This window comes from Bacillus rossius, chromosome 1, assembly GCF_032445375.1.
Source record: "Bacillus rossius redtenbacheri isolate Brsri chromosome 1, Brsri_v3, whole genome shotgun sequence".
NCBI lineage: Eukaryota > Metazoa > Arthropoda > Insecta > Phasmatodea > Bacillidae > Bacillus > Bacillus rossius.
In genome coordinates, this window is record NC_086330.1 from 132,688,895 (window position 1) to 132,709,943 (window position 21,049).

The 21,049-nt window shown below is 34.8% G+C and overlaps 1 protein-coding gene across 2 annotated transcripts in view; it reads left to right on the forward strand.

Moving 5' to 3' along the window:
• LOC134546146 (vesicle-associated membrane protein-associated protein B) overlaps positions 1-19,959 on the forward strand; it is a 33,132-nt gene extending 13,173 nt beyond the window's left edge. The window contains exons 4-6 of one of the 2 annotated variants that reach the window (XM_063388700.1): positions 3,218-3,385; positions 6,927-7,025; positions 17,946-19,959. In XM_063388700.1, the coding sequence (XP_063244770.1) occupies positions 3,218-3,385; positions 6,927-7,025; positions 17,946-18,116 (438 nt within the window). In that variant the 3' untranslated portion in view covers positions 18,117-19,959. The remainder of the gene's footprint in view (positions 1-3,217; positions 3,386-6,926; positions 7,026-17,945) is intronic. The other variant, XM_063388701.1, reaches the window with a different exon arrangement.
• The last annotated feature ends 1,090 nt before the right edge of the window (positions 19,960-21,049 follow it).

The window sequence follows — 21,049 nt, forward strand, 5'->3', positions numbered from 1 at the left end:
ATACAATGTTCAAAATTTAGTAAACAAAGTTGAAATTCATACCATATTAAAAACTTTTGTTTAAAATGATGTCCTGTAAAATTATCATCTATACTGATTTAAACAAAACAATTACTGACATTAATTATCAAATATCAAAATTAATTATTATGAACTGGTGTTAACCCTCAAATTAATAATTAAGTATCTCAAAGAAATAAGTATTTTAAGGCTTTCCATGAAATTTAACCAAAGTAATTAATAACAATTCTTAACAGCTCTGAACTATCCTTATCTACATGTTAAATAATTACTATCTTTCATATCAAAGTGATTCTTAATATTCTTATGACACCAAAAAATATATATACGTATATCACAAATCCTTATTGTGCAATGTTACACACTAACTCAAATATTACAATAATACAAACAACTGTGTAATAATTTGCACAGGCAAATGTCTGTAGTCTTTAGTCTGATCCCAGTAATTAATAAATAATTTCAAAGTTTGATTTTATATATATATATATATATATATATATATATATATATATATATATATATATATATATATATATATATATATATTCTTTACAGATCAGATTAGGTACTCTGCAAACACTATACAGTATTGTGTAGGAAAATGTTTTATAGTCAATTTTTCATGTTTTGTACGTTTGTTGAAATAGGTTTTGTAATACATTTGTTATCTTCCCTGATAGTTTGCTCGGACAGAGAAAAAAAATATAGATGAGTCAGGAAAAACTTAGTAAATTGGTTGAAGTAAGAGTGTGGGAGGTCTGATTGGTGGAAGCAAAATAGAATTAAGTGGGAAAAAGAAGTTACTATGTATACATATTTGAGATAATGTACCACATGCCTATGGTGAGGGTCCTTCAGGTGACTGGATATGGAATAAATTGGAGGCTGGAGCAATAAGCATGCACTAGGAGCCGCTAACATTGAGATGTCTGCAGGTTACATTAAAGTCCGGAAATAAGTAGTAATGATGTTGGATGTCATGAAACTTCATTTTATAGTAGGCTTTAGCTAAATTAAATAGTTTTTTGATGCCTCACTTCATTTTATAGTTTCACATTTAATATAAATAGTTAGTGACTTGTTTACTTAATTATGTACAAATTACTTCTGAAAAGATTTATAACATACAAATAGGGACTTTCCTGTTAACAGTGATCTATTTTGCATTATGTTTGATTTTGCTTATAATAGAATTATAAAAATGACCCTATGATGTAAAGAAGTTAAAAGGAAATTTATTTTATTTAAAGGTTTTGAAAAAGTCCTGTGGTTGATTTACCAAGTATTTCCAGACGTCCTGAATATACAACTGACAGGAAGTGGGCAGACATGCCAAACTAACCTGGACCTGTTTAAAAGTATGGCATGCATGTCCATAGCTTGCACAGGAATTTGCTCCCGGAACCCCGCAGTACAATCTGAAGGCAGAGCCTTAGCGGGCTTGGTCACGGACATGTGTAACACTGGCGGGACTTAAAATATAGGATGCCAGCTGTGAAATAGCTATTGTTTATGATGGCAAATAAGATAAGGTTGTGGATAGGGTGCTGGATTAAGATGTGCTATCACAAGGTTGATAAAGGAGAAGTTAAGGAAAGTTCACTTGTTAACTGTAGAATAGTGTGCTGTGTAAACCTGTAGGGCTAGAGGGTGGTAATATAAAGACTGAATTACTCATTCAAGATTTTATGTTTTAGATGCGCATATTATCTTTTCATTATGTATATACACAATGAAAAGATAGTTAAAATGAAAGGAAAAAGCATAAAATGTCACCAATTGATTTCTTAAGTGTATTGAATCATTATTTGACTACATTGGTGTACTTGCAGACTAAATTGTATTCCACGTGGTCTAATTTTGACTTAATTGTATTTCAGCATTGATCTAAAAAAAAAAACTTTAACTTTTGATGATATAGTACTAAAAATTCATACAACCTTTGTTTATTGCAGGTCTCCCAAAATAATTAGTTATCTAACACAGTAATAAATAACATTTTAATTTAAATAAAAAAAAATGGGGACCCAATTGAATTTGTACTCAAGAAGTTACTTTTCAGGAAGATTTAACTGCATAGTTAATGTCATTGACATTAATAATGTTTTGAAGTAAATAATATTTTACAGGTAGGAATCATTGTAAAAAAAATTAAATGCATTTATTTGTAAGATAAATACATTATAAATTTAATCCCTCAGGTCAGGTAAAACAAGACCAAAAAAAAAGTACTGTGGCTCTAAATAGAAGAAAGCTGTAAATAAATGTTTGTTTTTCTCCTAATTGTAGTAGTTTGTGTTAATCTCCAATTCTAAATCTGCATAATCTGTAATATCCCAAAAAAAACCCATATTCAAAAGTTTTAATTGTTTTTGCAAACAAATTAAAATATAAAATGTAGATAATTAATTATTGAGCACTACATTTTGCATCAATTGAGTACCTTAACTTCGAAAATACGTTGAAAATCGTTTTTAAAAAAACCAACACATGTGCATCTATCCTGTGAATTTCAGCGGGATCTCCGATTTTATGCTGTAATAAGTCGTTTTATGATTTTAAGTACGTCTCAAATGAAATTCATCAACTTTTCAACATATAATTAACATATATGTACAGAAAAATACAGCCAGTATAATGATAGGTATAGACTAATAGATGAAAAGTTAATATTTTTTATGGTAGATAAAAGTTACTGAAATAAGTTGCCAAAATAAATTTTGCTGAAAGGTAATGTGTGATTTAGGAAACTAATGTGTATATAATATGTGATAATACATAATTCTGTAGTATACTGTATAAATTATATAATGCTTGAGGTTTGCTGGGTAACTTTACATATATAAAGTCAGCACTGAGCTTCTTCTAGCATGACCACCAACAAAAAATCCAAAAGATACCTCAACATTTATCTGTACTAATTGTTGATCAAAGATCACCTAACATATGTTGTTTTGTGTTAGACCTCTTCGTATTGTCATTTTGACATTAAATTTGCCTGCAAATTCTTGACTGAGGATTTTAGCACAGTTGGGGAAAGAATAAATTACACAGATGGTCTTTTTTTTTCATTTTTTTTTCTGTAAACTCTTGATGTGTGTGGGGGAATGCAAACAATTCTGGGGAAGTGATCACTCTACACATTATAATCACTTGAGAGTGATTGCTGCGACGTGTTTGCTTGTGGTTGCAGTGGAAGGACGTGAACCCGGACAACCTGATGGACTCCAAGTTGAAGTGCGTGTTTGAAATGCCGGTGGATCCTGCCTCCGCGGCACCGCAGGAGAACAACGTGGAAGCCTCTCCCGCCATCCACGAGGAGAAAGTGAAGAGGGTTGGGGACATGAAGTCTTCCCCCAAGGTTAGTGCTGGCCTTTTGTTACTTAGGTGTGTCAGATCTCATTACTTACTCCAGAGTATCATTTTATCTTTCATGTATAAAAAATTTTTAATGTACTTTTTTGTATGTTCTGATTTTAGTTTTTGAAGTCCTGTAGGTACTTATGTTGTGTATCTTTCATATCCAAACCTTATTGTTTTTCTATCATTGGTACCATATAACCTATTTTTATTCAACAACCATTTATTCTTCCTTCATCCATTCATCTTACATTTCATAATACAGTCCCTTTTTAGTCCATTGTTGTAAAAATATTTTCATACATTGAAAAAAAAATTAATGGTTTTTATAGCTGTTATTAGTACATATTCTCCAGAAAGATTTTTGTGTTTTTTTTTTTAACATGAGTTGCTGAATATAGGTAGTTATTTAGTTCTTAACAGGTGGACTGTACAGTTAGTTTAGAACTTATTAGCAATTTTCCAAGTTCAATTATATATCACATTTTCAAAAAGAGTTGGTATCACTTTCTTGTTTAAAGTTTTTATAAATGTTTTTATAGCCCAATGGAAAGTTAAATAATTCACATGCCAAGTGTCCAAACTTAAACAAAGAGTTCTTGTGTTGAGGTCTACCCCCCCTCTTCCCCCCCTATTTTTCCTCCATATTTTTACTTGAACACAGGGATGATCATTTCGTTAACAAAGACTGATAATAATGTTACGAATGTGAGCAAGGCCACGACATGCGTAGGTGCAGAGCTGGCTGGCGACTGCCGTAACATGAGATGTGCCGTGCGCACCTGGGTCGCCGCTTTATCTCCCTCCAGCCCTCCGCTTCCCCCGCGCGGCACTGTTAGTTTGAAATCCGAAACCTACCAGCTGCGGAGTTACGCGAGCCGCCGACACGTGTTTTCGAGAAATTTCTGCCGTCGGGACAGCTAGGAATGACGCGACTGGCCCCGGCCGCTCTCGTGAGTTCTGGAATTGCGCCGGGGCCTGTATATATGCCCGAAGACGTCAGGGTAGGGAGTCAGTGGAGTTCAGAGAGAGAGAGAGTTCAGGCGGGAGCCTTCCCGCGGCGGAGCTTCCGGGGCGATAGTGCCGCGGGTGCGGCAGAGTGGCGAAGTCCTTGGACGAAGGTTCCATGGCAGGGAGTGAGTGAGTGAGTGAGTGAGTGAGTGAGTGAGTGAGTGGAGTCAGGAGTTTTCCCGCGGCAAAGTTTCTGGGCGATAGTGCCGCGGGTGCGGCGGAGTCCCGAGCGAAGTTCCGAGCGAGGTGTCGAGTGGGATCTCAGCGAAGGGGAAGTACGACGGCGGCAGCGGAGTGCGGCGACGGAGGTCCGCGAGGGGTGCTACGGCAAGAGTTGCGCCAGAGGCGCGGCCCAGCGAGGTGTGCGGTGTGTGAAAACGAGTGACTGGGGAATAGACATTTCTTTAAGTGTAGTTAATTATTTGCCATCTTAGAAGATTAATTGTAAGTGACATAAGTAGTGGCCATCAATAAAACTGTGTGTGAAATAAAATCTTGAATTGGGCTATCTTTTACGAACCCGCGGTAAATCATAACAATACTTTTAAATAAGCTTCCGCAATTTAGAACTGACCTGTCTTAATTTGAGGGCTATGGCCCTCAGCCATTATCTATATATATAAAAATGAAACCCGTTTTCCTTGGTCACGGCATCACGCGTGAACGGCTGGACCGATTTCACAAATTTTTTTTTTTGTTGTGTTTGCTATGGTCAGGAGAAGGTTCTTATGAAAGAAAAAATTAAGAAATATGTGCGGAAAATTAGAAAATTTAAGAATAATGAATTCCTATTTCCCTTGGTCACGCCATCACGCGTAAAGACTGAACCTATTTCACTAATTCTTTTTTTGTTGTGTTTGTTATTGTCACGAGAAGGTTCTTATGAAAGAAAAAATTTAACGGAAAATTAGAAAATTTAAGAATACTGAATCACCATACATAAAATTATTTCCAAACTAACCCAACACTTTGTACAATATAAATATTTTTAAAGTAACCTTATGACGTTTGACATAGAATTGACAGAATGTTTGTTGCAAATATCTTCAAAGAGGATGTAAAGAAACTGTATCGTTTAGGAAATATTTATCAACATTAACGTTTTACTACATATTGTACCGGTACATTCGGTACAGGCTATTCTGGCTGTGTACATTCTGCCTAGGCCATTGTCATGCCATAATTCGTTATTACTGTGTTGCAGTTTAAAAATAGAAAAACAAATCAATACATTATGTAAACATTTTCTATGTTTGTTTTTGTGTGATATACTTGCTTATAAAGAAGAATACAACCGTTTTCTTTAATTTACAGTTGAATTTTCATTTTTGAACTTTTTTAATGTAAATTTATGTCGTTTGACATATAATTGTTTAGAGACTAAGAAGATTTTTGTTTGTTAATAAGTGTTTGTTAATCATGGTAAGTTCACAGCTTCATATTGATTTTTAGAACTTTTTGGTGACTACACAATACTATAATTTGGTATACATGGTTATACAGAAAATGTATGAGAGCTTTTTATTTTCAGTTGGATTTTCGTTTTTAACAATGCCACCAACCAGACGTACAAGCTTAGGCCGCAGAACTCGAAATACGGCAAGTCAAAGAAATATACGAGCAAATCAAAGTGATGAGCAACGCGAAGCGCGAAATGGACTTGAACGGAATCGATATCAAGATAGGAATGTTGTGTTTAATCCCCACAGAGCTGCATTCAGTTATAATGTGGCAATTGATTACAGTTCAGAGCAAATTGTTGCTATTGGACTAATGAATATTGTGTGTCCACATTGCAAGGCATTGAAATTTTAAAATGAAGCCCCTGGATTGTGTTGCGCCAGCGGCCAAGTCAAATTCACGCCATTTGTACCGCCACCTAAGATACCTAAGATAGGTCAGCTATACAAAATAAAGTAGTGCATCATTGCTACGCTAAGGCGGTACGAAGTTCGCCGGGTCAGCTAGTTATATATACATTACTTACAATTCCTTAGGTATGTTGCTTATGCCATATTAGTTTTAGTATTTGTTTGTCAAATTTATTTAATCATTGTGAACAGATATTTATGTTTTACTCAAGCAGTTTTTTAATGGGTATTTCTAAATTAAATATTCAACCAACAAAAAACAGTTAATACACTTTGTACTAGCTAATGCAGTGTTACATGATGTAAGTACTGTGATGCTCCATCAGCACCTATGGTAGGTACCTAGGTGGTAGGTGACTACAGATTACAATAAACTGGAGCATTGATCATGTGATAAATCATGTGGAACAAATAATATGCCATCTGTCACAGCATGATAATATCTTTGGCATAATGAGAAATTGTGTATAGGTGAACAGAGAACCAATTTTTAAGGATGGGAACTGATTTGAAATCAGGAAAAAATTAGAATTGTCTATTGCGAATCTTCATATTTGTCAAATTTTAAATTTCTGTTGTAGCCTGCAGTGTTTGTTGATTGTGCAATGATTGTGTGAGATTGTGAGGTGGTATTCAATGTGCTGGTTGTGGTGTACACAGGTCAGTGGTGTGGAAGGGGAGTTGATGAAAGCAGCAGAAGAGGTCAAACATCTGCGAGAAGAGGAGAGCCAGTTGCTGCAGGAAAACCTCCAACTCAAGGTGAGGCAGCATCGCGTGGGACGTAACTAGCAGTTGCAGTGCTAATGTGCTGAGTTGTTTCGCGGTGGAGTAACTTCCTTAAGAAATCAAACGTGCGGAGCTGTGGTTATGCAGGTCAGTTCAGGAACCAACAAACCTACGCAGTGGATTTCTTATTGCCAAGGCCGAGTTTGATTCCCGGCCAAATTTTTTTTAGTGGGAAGCGTGGACGACGTTGCCAAGAGCTGGTAGGTTTTAGTGGGGTGTTACAGTTTTCTCCACCAGGGCATTTAGTCAATGCTTCATTCTTTTCTTGTCTTCCCTCTTAGTCTTTATTGATGCAATTGTTGAGGTGTTAAGCTCAAATTATCCAAGAGCATTGTGCTTCATGTTAGTACAAGTATTTGGTAAAGGAGTGCATGATCTGAATACATTCACTGAGGTAGCAAGAATGAGATGGTAAGGGGAATGCCCTGAGGATGTTGAAGCTGAAGCATGCAGAAAGAGGCTTTGAGAAGGATCAGGGAGAAGATGGGGGAACACATGATTGTAGGCATGTGGTAGAGAGGGGAAGAATGGGTCAAGGTGTTGGAACGATGGGGTCAGGTGAGAGGGAGATACAGAACTTGCTTGCATTTAATATGGTTGCTGTTGAGGATTTTTCCATGCCTGAATTCTGCTACAAGAATGTTGTGAGTTTTCGTTGTTTACCAAAATATAAAGGTATTTATGAAGAGGCAGGGAATAAAAATCTAAATTTTCCAGAGTTATTGTACTGCAAACTGTTGAAACATTTTCACTGCAGTTATTTTGCAGTTCTTAATGTTACCCATAAAAAGAGAGCATTGAATTTATTTGTTTTAATCAATGTTTTTGTCAATCCAGCAATGCTGGGAGTTGTAGAAACTAACTTTAGTAGTATATTTTCATGTATAGTGCCATTTGGATTTGAAATATTCTTTCAGTTTTTGAGACATGTACGAAGTGTGTCCGGAAAGTAAGTACTGTTGGGTCATTAGAAAAAATAAACTCATGAAAAAAAGGTTTTATTGAAAGTTTTAGTTTTCTACATATCTACATCAGATTTTCACATAGTTGCCGTTCAGTTCCGAGCACTTTTAGCAACGATCTACCAGTTTATTTAACCCCTCTGCATAGAAGTTCACCTCCTGGAAATTGAATTTTTTGACAATCATAATTTTGTACATGTTGCTGTAATTGTTGACCTATGTTTAGGGACCCCAGAAAATGGTAAATAAAACTGGCTCATTTCGGTGTAAAAAAATGACAAAAGCGGTGCAAAAAAATGACAAAAGCGGTGCAAAAAAACCGATGTAAAAATTAGCAAGCGGTGCAAAAAATCGGTGTAAAAATAAGCAATCAGTAGAGACCCCAAAAAATTGTGAAAAAATTATGCCATTGGCGGTGTAAAAAAAACCTCATAGCCTTACTGCTTCCTTATTTGCCTGGCCGGTAAATATGTACAGTCGCGGTAGATGCCAAAAAAAATGCTAAAAATCCGAAAACACTTTTATTCTGTGCTCTTTCACTTCCTCTTTTCAAATCAACCGGCGGAGATAAGAAATTCCAACTACTTTCGGAGATATCTAATTTTTTAATTTCCATCACAATACCTGCGTATTCATGCGGAAAAAAATGCTAACAATCCGAAAATACTTTTATTCTATGCTCTTTCACTTCCTCTTTTCAAATCAACCGGTGGAGATAAGAAATTCCAAATACTTTATGAGATGTCGAATTTTTTAATTTAGCAATACAACGCCCGTTTAACCCTTCGAACGTCGCCATTTTTTATTTTGACGTGTGTTAGTGAATGCGTAATAAATAAAATGGTCGATTAGGTCAGGTCAGTTACATTATAAATACTTTCAAACTAAGCGGACATTAAAAATAATGTGAATTTAATTTAATGGTTCTTTAGTTTTAAATAGTTTATAATGTAACTGACCTGACCTAACAAAACCCGGACAAATGATGAACATTAACAACTCACGTATTTTTTTTTTACTTATTACTTGTGCAACAATATCCAAATAAAAAAATAATACTTTAAAATTAGAAACGTTAAAAACTCACCTAAGTTGGAGGCGGGTACATTTCCTTTGCCACTATAAGGAAATGATGTAGTCGTTCACGGCAGAAGTTGACCGATTAATTAAACATCGTATTGAACAATAAATGAATAAATAATCACGTATTGGTTCATTTGAATACTGACCAATCACAGAATAAATAATCACCTATTGGTTAATTTGAATACTGGCCAATCATGGAACAGTCACGTGACAAAATTGTCCAATAAGAAACATGATACTCGTAAACAAGAAACCTTATTATCTATGACAAGAAACAATGGTGATCGCCGCATACTACGCAGGTATTGGATGAAAATTAAAAAATTCGATATCTCCTAAACTATTTGGAATTTCTTACCTCCGCCGGTTGATTTAAAAAGAGGAAGTGAAAGAGCACAGAATAAAAGTATTTTCAGATTTTTATCATTTTTTTTGGCATCTACCGCGACTCTACATATGATGAAATTTAAAAATTCGATATCTCCTAAAGTATTTGGAATTTCTTACCTCCGCCGGTTGATTTGAAAAGAGGAAGTGAAAGGGCACAGAATAAAAGTATTTTCAGATTTTTAGCATTTTTTTTGGCATCTACCGCGACTGTACATATTTACCGCCTGGCCAATTTTTGGGACATAAGTTTCTCTAAGAGTGTTGGCTGATGATGGCAAATCCCCTGCACCTAAAATGTATACATAACTTACAATATACTTATAAATAGGTAGCATTTATAAGGTTATCGCTGAAAAATATTAATGGGCTAATTTATTCAAAACAATTCTTAGCCAAACCTAACCTTTTCTAGATTAGGTACTGCTGGATTACAGAGTCAAACCATCAATCAATCAGTCAAAAATATATTGTGGTGTGCTCACCATTTCACAATGCAATCCATCCTATTTATGTGTTTGTTAATCTGAGGTACTTGCATATTTATTTGAAGTAAAGGTAAGTTAATCGATAATATTGTAGGTCTACATATGCTTATGAACTTTTATTAGAGGGGGAAAACATTTCTAAATAAATAAGGCTAACCTTCAACATGGGTGTTGCACCATTCCCTCATAGCTGGATGATCAGCTTTTTCCAAAGGAATGTTAACTTACAGCATCATATTAACAAAATCAGAAAAAAAATTCTTGTTTTCTGCACTTTCAAGCTTGTTTGCTTTATTCACGCTGTCGCGCTGATCAAAAATATAAAATCATCCGATATTATCTCTCTTTCGCAATCTAACATTGTCGAAGTTTTCGGCATCTTAGCCACAAATTCAATTGTATCACAAAACTTACAAAATGTGGACGGTAGTTGTAAACACTCATAGAAATGTGCACGCAAAAATGACTGCCATCTTAGCTCGATGCGATTAAATTAGGTTAGAAAAATCGACACCAGTGCGCCTTGCGGCAGAAACGACCATTATTCAAAACACGAAAACTGTGGAGTCAATTTGTTATGTTGGTAGTGCGCACATATCGATTGTTGACAATTTTTACATTTTGTTTTCATTTGCGATGGCAATATTTACTGCTTGTAAACAGAGTAATAAAAATACGTGGATTTCAGTAACGTGTCAAAACGAAGATAATATCATGGCACTAGTCTTTCAGTCTATGTTTATTTCACGCCTATGTTTATGATGGTGTAAATAAATAGAACTTACGACATAAGGACAGTATTTTGTGCGAAAAAGCGTGAATTTCTTGCGAAAATTTGTGAATTTCGCGACTATGTCAAAATCAAAGGAAAGTCTCAAAATTCGTTTAAAGTATCAAATTTTCGCTTTATTTCGTGAATTTCGCGCTTCACCATTTTTCGGGGTCTCTACCTATGTTTCATCAAATCAACTAAAATAAGCCGTTTTCATCCCAAAAAATGGTAGTCATCATCGTCCCAAAAAAGGGGAAGCCATCATTTTTTGACTCAAGTTTGGAGGTTGCTTAAACATTTTCTGGAGCACTTGTACTTAGGCTACATGCATTGCGTATTCAAAGGTCATGATGCCTATGACCGAGGCGTCCGTTTCATTCCCAGGTGGCAAACTTCAATGCAGAAGTGTTAAATAAACTGGTAGAGTGTTGCGAAAAGTGCTTGGAACTGAATGGCAACTATGTGAAAATGTGATGTAGATAAGTATGTAGTAAACTAAAACTTTCAGTAAAACCTTTTTTTCATGAGTTTAATTTTTTTAATGACCAAACTGTACTTACTTTTTGGACACACATCGTAGATATGACAGTTTATCATAATGAACACCAAATTAAATTCTTTATGGCTTACATATGTCACTAAGATCAAGTAAAACTTTTCAGAAAATATTTAAAAACTTCAAAATTTGAAACATTTTTGTACTTTTACTTTTGGCGAAGTTGGTGAATATTGCAACAGTTTTTTTTTCTGTATTGTTAGAGGTAGCAAGATCATATTTTTAATATTTTTAATTTTACTTTTTGTATACAAACAATACAATAAATTATAGAAGGGGAGTGGGAAAGAGATTTCCTGGATATAGTCAAGTCTTAAAATGAGCAATTTATGATTCAACAATTCAATTTATCATTTCAGATTTTTCCAGGCGCTATTGACCTTAGCCACCAGGTTGCATTACTGTGCTGTCTGCATTTTGAATTCACTCAGAAGTTATAGTTAAATTAGTTATGGTTGATTTTCATTTCAGTACGGTGAATCCTGTTTTGTAGTTGAAAACATTTCACAGCACCATTTCTATATTGATTCTTTGAGTAAGACTAACACTCCTCTGTTTTTTCTTTCTGTAGAGCAGATTATTTGAACTTGTCTTCAAAATCAATACCTTTGTACTGTCAGGGTGGCCACTCACCAGGAGAACTGGGATTTATCAGGGAAATCACATTGATCGGGAATCATCAGGGAAATGTCAGGGAATTTTTTTAATAACCGGGAATTTTTTGTGTCATGTATATTTCCGTGTGTGTTTTGGCAGTGGCCCTTTGAACGTCTGTAATTTCTTTTCTTAAGTTGCGCCGAACCGTGCTGAGTAGCATCAAGCCAACGCCGCGCCTTAATGTGCTGATTAGCACTACGCTCCCCGGACCATGCCGAGTAGTGCTAGCTGTAGCTGCCGTCGCTCGTCGCCATATTGAGGATGTTTTCCAGTTTTGACCGTTCTATCGCAGCCAGTTTTCGTGTCTTTCATTAACGAATGTGAGAATGGCGTTTGCCAGAAGATGTTCTGTGTTTGTCACTGCCAATTTCAAGTGAAAAATGCAGTTAGTGCTTTGTTTTGATTCGAGAATCGAGTGTCTGCTTGGTGCCACACTGCCTCGGTGCCTATAGGCATTTTGTGACAAAGCTAGGACTATTTGCGTAACCGTAATGAGTGTCTTTCCGTGGTGTTTAATTTTGCGGGTCCAATAATCACTGTTAATTTGTATTAAAATGAGCTCATATTCATAGTGTTCATTTTTGCGAGAATGGCTGCTCGATGGTCAATTTAAGGAATGGCTTCTAGAAGATTGTGGAAACCTGTTTTCGGCCCAGTGCAATGCAATGTGCAGTGCAATGTGTCTTTTCTTTGAGCAATATGGGAATAACAGCAGTTAGAAGCCACATGAAGGGGAAAAAACATCAAGCGGCAGTAGCAGCACTTTCAAATGGTACTTTGCTGAAGGTTTTTTTCAGTCAGAACAAATAGTTACAAACAAGTGAAGTTTCTGACACAAGCACGCCTTCGACATCTACAATTGAAGAAACTGTAAATAATCCTGCAAAAATGCACATTATGCAAGAAACAACCAAAGAGTTACGTGGCTTGAATCAATTTCTTGTAAATGACGACACCACTCGGGCCGAAATTATTTGGTGTGCCTCAACAGTTATGTCACACAACTCTTTGCGCAGTGCCGAAAAAAAGAGTCATTATTTAAGATAATGTTCCCAGACTCACACATAGCAAGTAAAATACAGTTACATAGGACAAAAATTTTGTACCTTTTAATATTTGGTTTGGCACCATACTTACATCATAATCTAGTAAACATATGTTCTAGTGCCTGACATATAGTAGTTGGATTTGACGAGTCTCTAAATAAAGTCGCTCAGACGGGTCAAATGGACGTGGTTATTAGGATTTGGGACGAGCAAAATAGCTGTGTGATCACAAGATACTTTTCTTCTGTGTTTCTAGGGCATAGTACATCAGGAGATCTGTTGAAGGCTCTTACCACAGGATTAGTTGGAATTGACATGAATAAGATAATTCAGTTTCCAATGGACGGGCCTAATGTGAATGTTAAGCTCTTAAGGGATTTAAAAGAGACACTAGTGAGGGTTCCTGGAGAAGCTTCGATTCTGGACATAGGAAGTTGTGGGCTGCATACTTTACATGGTGCCTTAAAAAAACCACAGGATGGAAAATTGTGGAATTTTTGAGGGCGTTATATTTTTTGTTTAAAAATGTTCCAGCACGAAGAAGTGATTTTACTTCACTGACAGGTTGCACTTTGTTTCCATTGAAGTTCTGCCCGGTGCGCTGGGTAGAAAATACAAAAGTGGCAGAAAGGGCAGTAGCAATATTTCCTAGTATTGGAAAATATGTTGATGAGATTTCCAAAATGAAATCTCCTCAGTGCAGTATCTTTACAGCTGTGTCTGAAGCATTGAAGGACACATTATTGCTAGCGAAATTGACTTTTTTCCATTCACTTGCTGCAACCATAGAGCCATTTTTGATTGACCTTCAATCAGATGCACCCATGGCTCCTTTACTATATGAATCACTAAATTCATTGGTTCTCGGAATCATGTCGAAATTTGTGAAGAAAGATGTGCTCGAGTCTTCTACCAAAGCCACTTCGGTTGATCTGTTGGATAAGAATGTGTTCGTGAGTGCTAAACATACTGACATAGGTTATGGTACAAGGAATGCCCTACAAAAGACTAAGAATATTTCACAACTAGAAATGTTACACTTCAAAAATGAACGTAAGAACAGTTATCAAAAGTTGTGTGAAAAAATGTTTAGTGCTCGCCACTGAAATACCCCATTACTGAAGGTATTTCGTGTTTGGATCCCGCTGTTACAGAACGGCCAACTGTGCAAAGAAGGCTTCTTAAACAGACACTAAACATACTTGTTAACAAAAACCTGATATCTGGTCTCAAGGCAGACAAAATTGATTGTCAGTTCAGGTCACTGTGTGAAAAAGATGATGTTCAGGCTGCATCAAAAATTTTTTCAGTGAAAGATGATAGACTTGCCAGCTTCTGGATGAAACAGTTACTCTTGGTGCAGGATTCCACGGAATTTTTGTCTTTTGTAAAACTGAACAAAAGCGAAATGGCAAAGAAGAGGGCAGCAATATCTGTAAAAGAGCTTGCTGCGAAGAAATAAAGAATAATTGATGAAGCAAGAAAAGAAGTAGAACTGATAGATGAGAAACTGAAAACACTTACCAGCTGAAAGAGCTTCATTATCATAAATGAAAACTGTAGTGTGCATTTAAAATTGCTGCAATTTGTAACAAGATATGCTAGTGTGTATTTAATTAATTTTTATTTGTTATTTGTGAAGAGACATAAAACAAAACACAGACTGCAGGTCATTGAAAGGAATGCTATAATGTAAAGTGACATTTAAAATGTATTATGTTATTTAACGAACTTCCGTATGTATGTAATGAAGAAAATACAGCAGGGTGCTAAAATGTGAGTAATCTCTTTCTTTAATAATATATTTTACATGCTTTATATTAGCTTCACCTGTATGTTTGTCTGTCCGTCTGTAACTCTTTCGACTAAGAGTGAGTGATCACTGTAAAATGTTCACTTATTTCATTACGTTCGTTAGCCGAGCGGTCTTGGGCGCGCGACTTCTGTGACGTCAGCTTTCGGATTCAGCGATCGTGGGTTCTACTCCCGGCCACGCCGAAAAAAAAAAAGGGGTGTTTTTTTTCCGGTAAATTCTAAGATTATATCCATTCATTTAACTGTAAATGATTCGGAGAGACTTTACCATTTCTTTGTGACGTTGCAACTCCAAATAGTTATCTCAGATGGTAATAGGTAGTGTCGGTAATATACAAAAAATATGGCACAAAGCGCCTCAAGCTTTTTTCTCATTTATACTAGTATTGCTTATATACTATTGTCATAAATTAAATTATAAATTATTTTTTACTTTTTAGTTTGATAATCTTTAAAAGCATGTTTCTTTAGTTTTTTAAACTATATTTATTTCATCAAAAGTATGTTTTTTTTGTAATTGTAAATATCAGGGAAATTTTGAATTTTTAATCAGGGAAAAATCAGGGAATATTTTTGGTGACTGTGAGTGGCCACCATGACTGTTATTAATTGTTCTTTGGTATTCTCAGAAACTTTTATTGTCCACCAAAATAACCAATTCTGCTTGTCTGTGGTACCGAACATGCGGGATTAAAGACTTTACTGTTTTATGTGTTTAAAGTATTGAAATTATTGTACAAATAAGTTTTAAGAATAGTCAGCATTTATACTGCTGTAAGCATGAATGAGTTTATGTCCCAATTGTCTACATTTGGTCCTTTATGCTAGAGATAAGTTAGTATGTGTTACAACTAGTGTTGGGCCGATTCCTAAAATAGACAGATTCCGATTCCATTTTTGATGTTAAAAAGCATGTTCATTACCCTCAAGTTACACTACCTTGAATTTCTAGCACAATTTGGCCTTTTAACCTTGCATTTAGTTAGATGAAACACGTGTTCAAACACTGCCAATAATCAAAAAGTCTTATGACGTAAATTGGAAATAATGTTATAACTTATAACTTAACCAACTTTAGAAACCTTACATTATGAACTCAATTTATTTATTGTAAAACAAGAGGGTTTGTACGGTTAGGTTAAGAATTTTATTTTCAAGCACTACTAAATAATCATCCAAATAAAATTACAGTTAACCTTGTTTTTACATATTTCAAGGGACCAGGGCGAAAAAAATAAAAAGAGGGAAGTGTAAAAATAAAACTTTATTATCTCATTACGATGGAAACGATAAGAAACAAATAAACACCACACTAAAATAAAATGTCAGAGATGCTTACTTTTTAATATATCAACTAGAACTTAATTATCTCACTTGGTGAAAACAATAAATCCATCCAGTCTTGCAGTTCTTCACAACCATAAAGAGAGAATAAATTTTTCGGTTCTTAAGTAAGAAAGATATTTGCATGTTTAAGCATCTCAAAATTTCTACATTTTATGGTGAAATTTTCTTACACAATTTTATTTAAACTCTTCAAATAATCGCGTGTTAACATTTAATTTATTTCAGAAATTTGAACTAACACAACTACTTTCAAAAGATTGTTTATGTTTAGTAATAGAAAACTTTACGAACGTTTGAACAGCAATGTTTAGAAATTCAGTTATGCCAACTGCCTTTCCAAAATATTTCTAATGTAAAATGAGCATCGCTGAACACGCACAAGAACGCCGATTTACAGCAATTTGGTTATGTTGCTGTTAAACTTATTTTAATATGGACCAAGTAATCCACTGTGAAATTTGGTAAAATCTCGTTAAAAAATTATTTCATTAATAATTCTTTAAAATGCAGAGGTGTGAAACATCTTAATTTTCGAGTTCACGTCACCAAAGATTTAGTTCATGGCTGTATGGTTTACCATGGCAGGTGGCACAAAAAAAAAAAGGTTGTTTACAATGGATAACGTAGCTGCAGTGATCAAATAATTGACGTTTAGTAAATAAAATTTACATTATTTTCTTTGAACATTTATGGTTTGTCTAATTATTTTTGAAGGTTTACTATTAAATGCAGAGCTGCTGCGACGTAATTTCCGGAAAATGCTTTCGCTTAAAGCGGGAAAGTAAGTAATGCCTTTGTACTGTAGAAAAAATGGCGGTGCAAGTAAATAAATACGTTAAATCACCGAAATTCGTAAATTCCGGTTATGTAAAAAAGAGTTTGTAATGTAGCTTAAAAATTATATATGCATACAAGTTTATATTTTCTTACATTGCGTAGGAGAAGTATTTTGCAAACTTAAAAATAATGCTGGAATCTGTCATGGTCGATTCCAAAACCATTGTATTCTGAATCCCACGATTATAGTGGAATCGCTGGAACTGATTCCGGAATCAGAATTGACCCATCACTAGTTACAACATGTCACATCATTAGTGTACAGTGAGCATTTTAAGGGGCATTTACTCTCTCTTTCCAATACACAATTTCTGCCAGTAGCACTGTCCTTTTTTTGGTGTGCTCTCTGCCAGATAAATGCCATAAAGCACAAAAGTTTTAGAAACTTATCTTAAGAAAATTTTTTAGATGGTATCTATCTGAAACATTATTTTGTAAAGAATATTTCTTGATGAGAATTTGGAAATACATTTTCTTTTTGTATTTCATGACGAGCATCATATATTACTTTTTTTACTTCCAAAGAGAGGTAACAGAAAGACCCTATCATCTTAGTTTCAATGATTTTTGTCAGCCAATTTTTATGAATTGTTTAACGTAATAAATTTTGACTCTGAGCAATGTACATCATTTAACTGGAATGCTATGTTATTGGTAGTGACAGACTGCTACAAATAGTTTGTCCATTGAAGAAATAATGAGTGGTTAGGTTCACATTAATTACTGTTTTTTTTTCTCCAGAATGATTACAACTGTAATAATTCGGTCAAAACATTATGTATTTTATGGTCTTTAAACGAAAACTGAACAAATATTAAAATTTAAAAAAAAATTAAAACTTATTATGATTAAAAATGGTAGGCTATACAAAATAATATTGTTAATACTAACAAGCCGGCAACAGTGGACGCCATGTACTCCACAGTCACTGTGTTGGCAGGAGGAGCTGATCAGACTGCGCCACATGAGTGCGAACATGGGCTCCTCCTCGGCCGTGCCCAGCCGCTCGACCGGGCCGCTCCCCGCACCCCAGCCGCTCCCCATGATCTACATGGTCATGGCCGTCGTCATGGTGCTGATGGGCGTGATCCTTGGGAAGTTCATTCTCTGAATACCGGCAGTCTGCAACTCTCCTGCTTTCCTTTCTCTCCCACTTTCCCTTCTTCCATTTCCATGCCTCGTTCTTCTCTTTCTTGTCTGATTCCTCTTTGTCGTGTACAGCTTGTATTTGTTCTTGTACAGAGGAGAAAGGAAGGTGATGTTCGAAACATGCAGGGGATTTTTTTTTTGACTCGTAAGCCGCACGGTGCCGTCTGGTAATACTTTTCCCACCTTCCCTGAGTTTAAAAAACTTGTTTTCATAGTTACTTTGATGGCTAAAGAGCGTTTGTACATAAATATGTTGTAAATTGGAAAAGCGCTATTTAAAATTGTAACAAACATAGATTTTTTGTTTGAGTGTGAATGAAATGTTAATGTCTGTGGGGTCAGTTCTCTTGGCAGTGGTTCGATCCATAGTAAAACCTTTTTTTACTTACACATTTTCAAATGCTGTCTTAATGTTGCCAGTTTTTATGCTGAACGTAAGGTTTTTAATGCTAAAGTCTTTAGTTACTCCATAAGTAATTTTTCAGTCAAATTGTAAATGTTTGTTTTGTTCTAGGATAAGATCGAAGAAAATTGATGGAAATTTTAGGAACTGTGTTCAATCTAAAAACAAGAGTGCAAAATAACATGTTGGTACCAAGTTACGATGTGACCTCAAGATTTTGTTCTACTGGAATAAAGAGCAAACAGTTAAAAAGTTTATTTTGTTACCAGAATGTTTTTTATGGTTGCTTGATGTGTAATTTTTAAGTGTTATTTGTTGATGGGAGACAAATTGAGGACTCCACATAAAAACTTTAAATACTATAATTCATAGCCTTGCAGAGTTGAAACTGGATGTTAACACAGTATAGAATTGCATGCAGCTTGCAGGTAGGGCAGCAATTAACATAATGTAAATGTTACTACTATGTGAACTCAGTAGCTGTCTTAATTTGATAAGTGAATGTATGGTAATAAACTGTGTAAATTATTTATCTGTAATGGCATACTTTGTAAAAAGAATAGTTTTTTTCTAGAAATGTCGGTTATTATACTTCGTATATTTATGTGGTAGGTCACTGTGTTGTGGATTAACATATAGTTCTGTCAGTATGTTACTTTGCGTGCAATGCCTTAAGTCACATCTAAACTAATGTGTTGCATTCACACAATCCATGATAAGGATGGTTGCATGTGATTTGTGGTTGGTAAAGATAAAATTATGTTTTAAATAATATGTACGTATATTTAGAAGTATGTGATTATTCATGTGGCACATGTAATTTTTGTCAACTATCTGGTGTAGCATCCATCTGGGTTTGTTTTTCTCATATGGTTTGTGTGAATAAGATTCCATTTACCATCTCGGGAATGGGTGCAGGTAGTACAGCTTTGCGCTATGATCAAAAAATGAATGCAGTGTATTTTAATGATTTAAAGACTTTACCCACGTTTCTAATTTTTTCATAATGGATTCATTGTAAAGGCAAGGTGCATTGGACAACCTGTGCAGAAAACAGGTATAGTACTGTACCTTTATTTTTTGACTGTCTTGGAATTTGTTGGTATAAAATTACATTCAGAGATGGTTAAAAATTTTCTGGGTCAGTTTTAGGGTATGCTGTAACAATTTTCAGTTTTCATAGATAAACTTACTGAAGCAAAAGACAAATATTGGAATGCTCTTATTTTTATCCATATCTGCACCTTGTGGGTGTTGTTTCACATTCTCATTGTTTATGAAGTCTGTATTGTAAAATTATAAAGTTATCAGTTTTAATAATTTAATCAGTTTCCATTGTGTTGTTATAAACGTTTTCTTAGCTGTAGTGATTTCTGATTTAAGTAAATAAGCCAAATTTCAATGTGTGTTTATTTTTATGATCTGTTATTTTTCAAGATAATTACCGATTCCAACTAAATACAAGATGATATTAGTATTGACAGAAAAACGGGGTAGTAATCATACTTTTCATGTGTACAAATCAGGGGAATATATGCAAGTTGGTAAAGAAGGAAGGGGTAGTAGATTCCCATCCCCAAAATGCCAAAACAATCCATCATTTCCATAAAAAAAAAAAAGAGTGAATTTGAAAGCAAATTGGTTCTACCCCCCTCCCCAACAAATAAAATTATGTACACAATGACCGAGTAATGAAAAGAAGTAAACTCTAACCTGGATTTAACAAAACAGCAATTTTACGAATACATTGTCGGGAACCCTCAAAAAATCTGAATTTTGACACCAAAATGTAGATAATCAGAAGAAAAAAAATTAAAGTATTACTATGAAAGCTTATAAAATATTCTGTTTTTTATACTAAAATCAAGTTTGAAAAGTAGGGGTGTGAGTTTTATGTGAAAAAAGCATTTTTTGTTAGGCAGAGTTATGAAAAAAAAAAACATACTCTTGGAAAGTATGTTTATTTAAAAAGTAGATTATACAAAAGCATGCCAATTTAAATTAATAAGTCTTGCAACTAAAACTTTTGTTCAACTTTAAATAGAAAAACGAAAACTGCGACTCGAACATGAGCCGGAACTAGCGCATAACTATCGTCACACACAACGAAAGAGTGCAGGCTAACAAATGTATTTAACTTGGCACTAGGCAGAGTGCGCATGTTGAATATCCGAATAAATGTTAAATTTAAACTTTAAAATACATTGTTTTATACGGGAAAACTATCTACACAAAGCACTCTGAATCTAACAAAAACATCATGCGATGTTTATGCAAGAATTTTCTTTGTCCACACCTCAAAATAACGGTGCAATGATTATGTGATAAAAATATATTTTTTAATGTACTGTGTACATGTGGTATGTTATAATACTCCCAATTATATTCCTTTAAGAGAACAAAAAAAATTGGACATTTCCTTTAAAAATGTGGCTCTAGTACCATCTACGGCATGAGTAGCAGCACGTGAATATCATCCGGCTAGGCTAGCA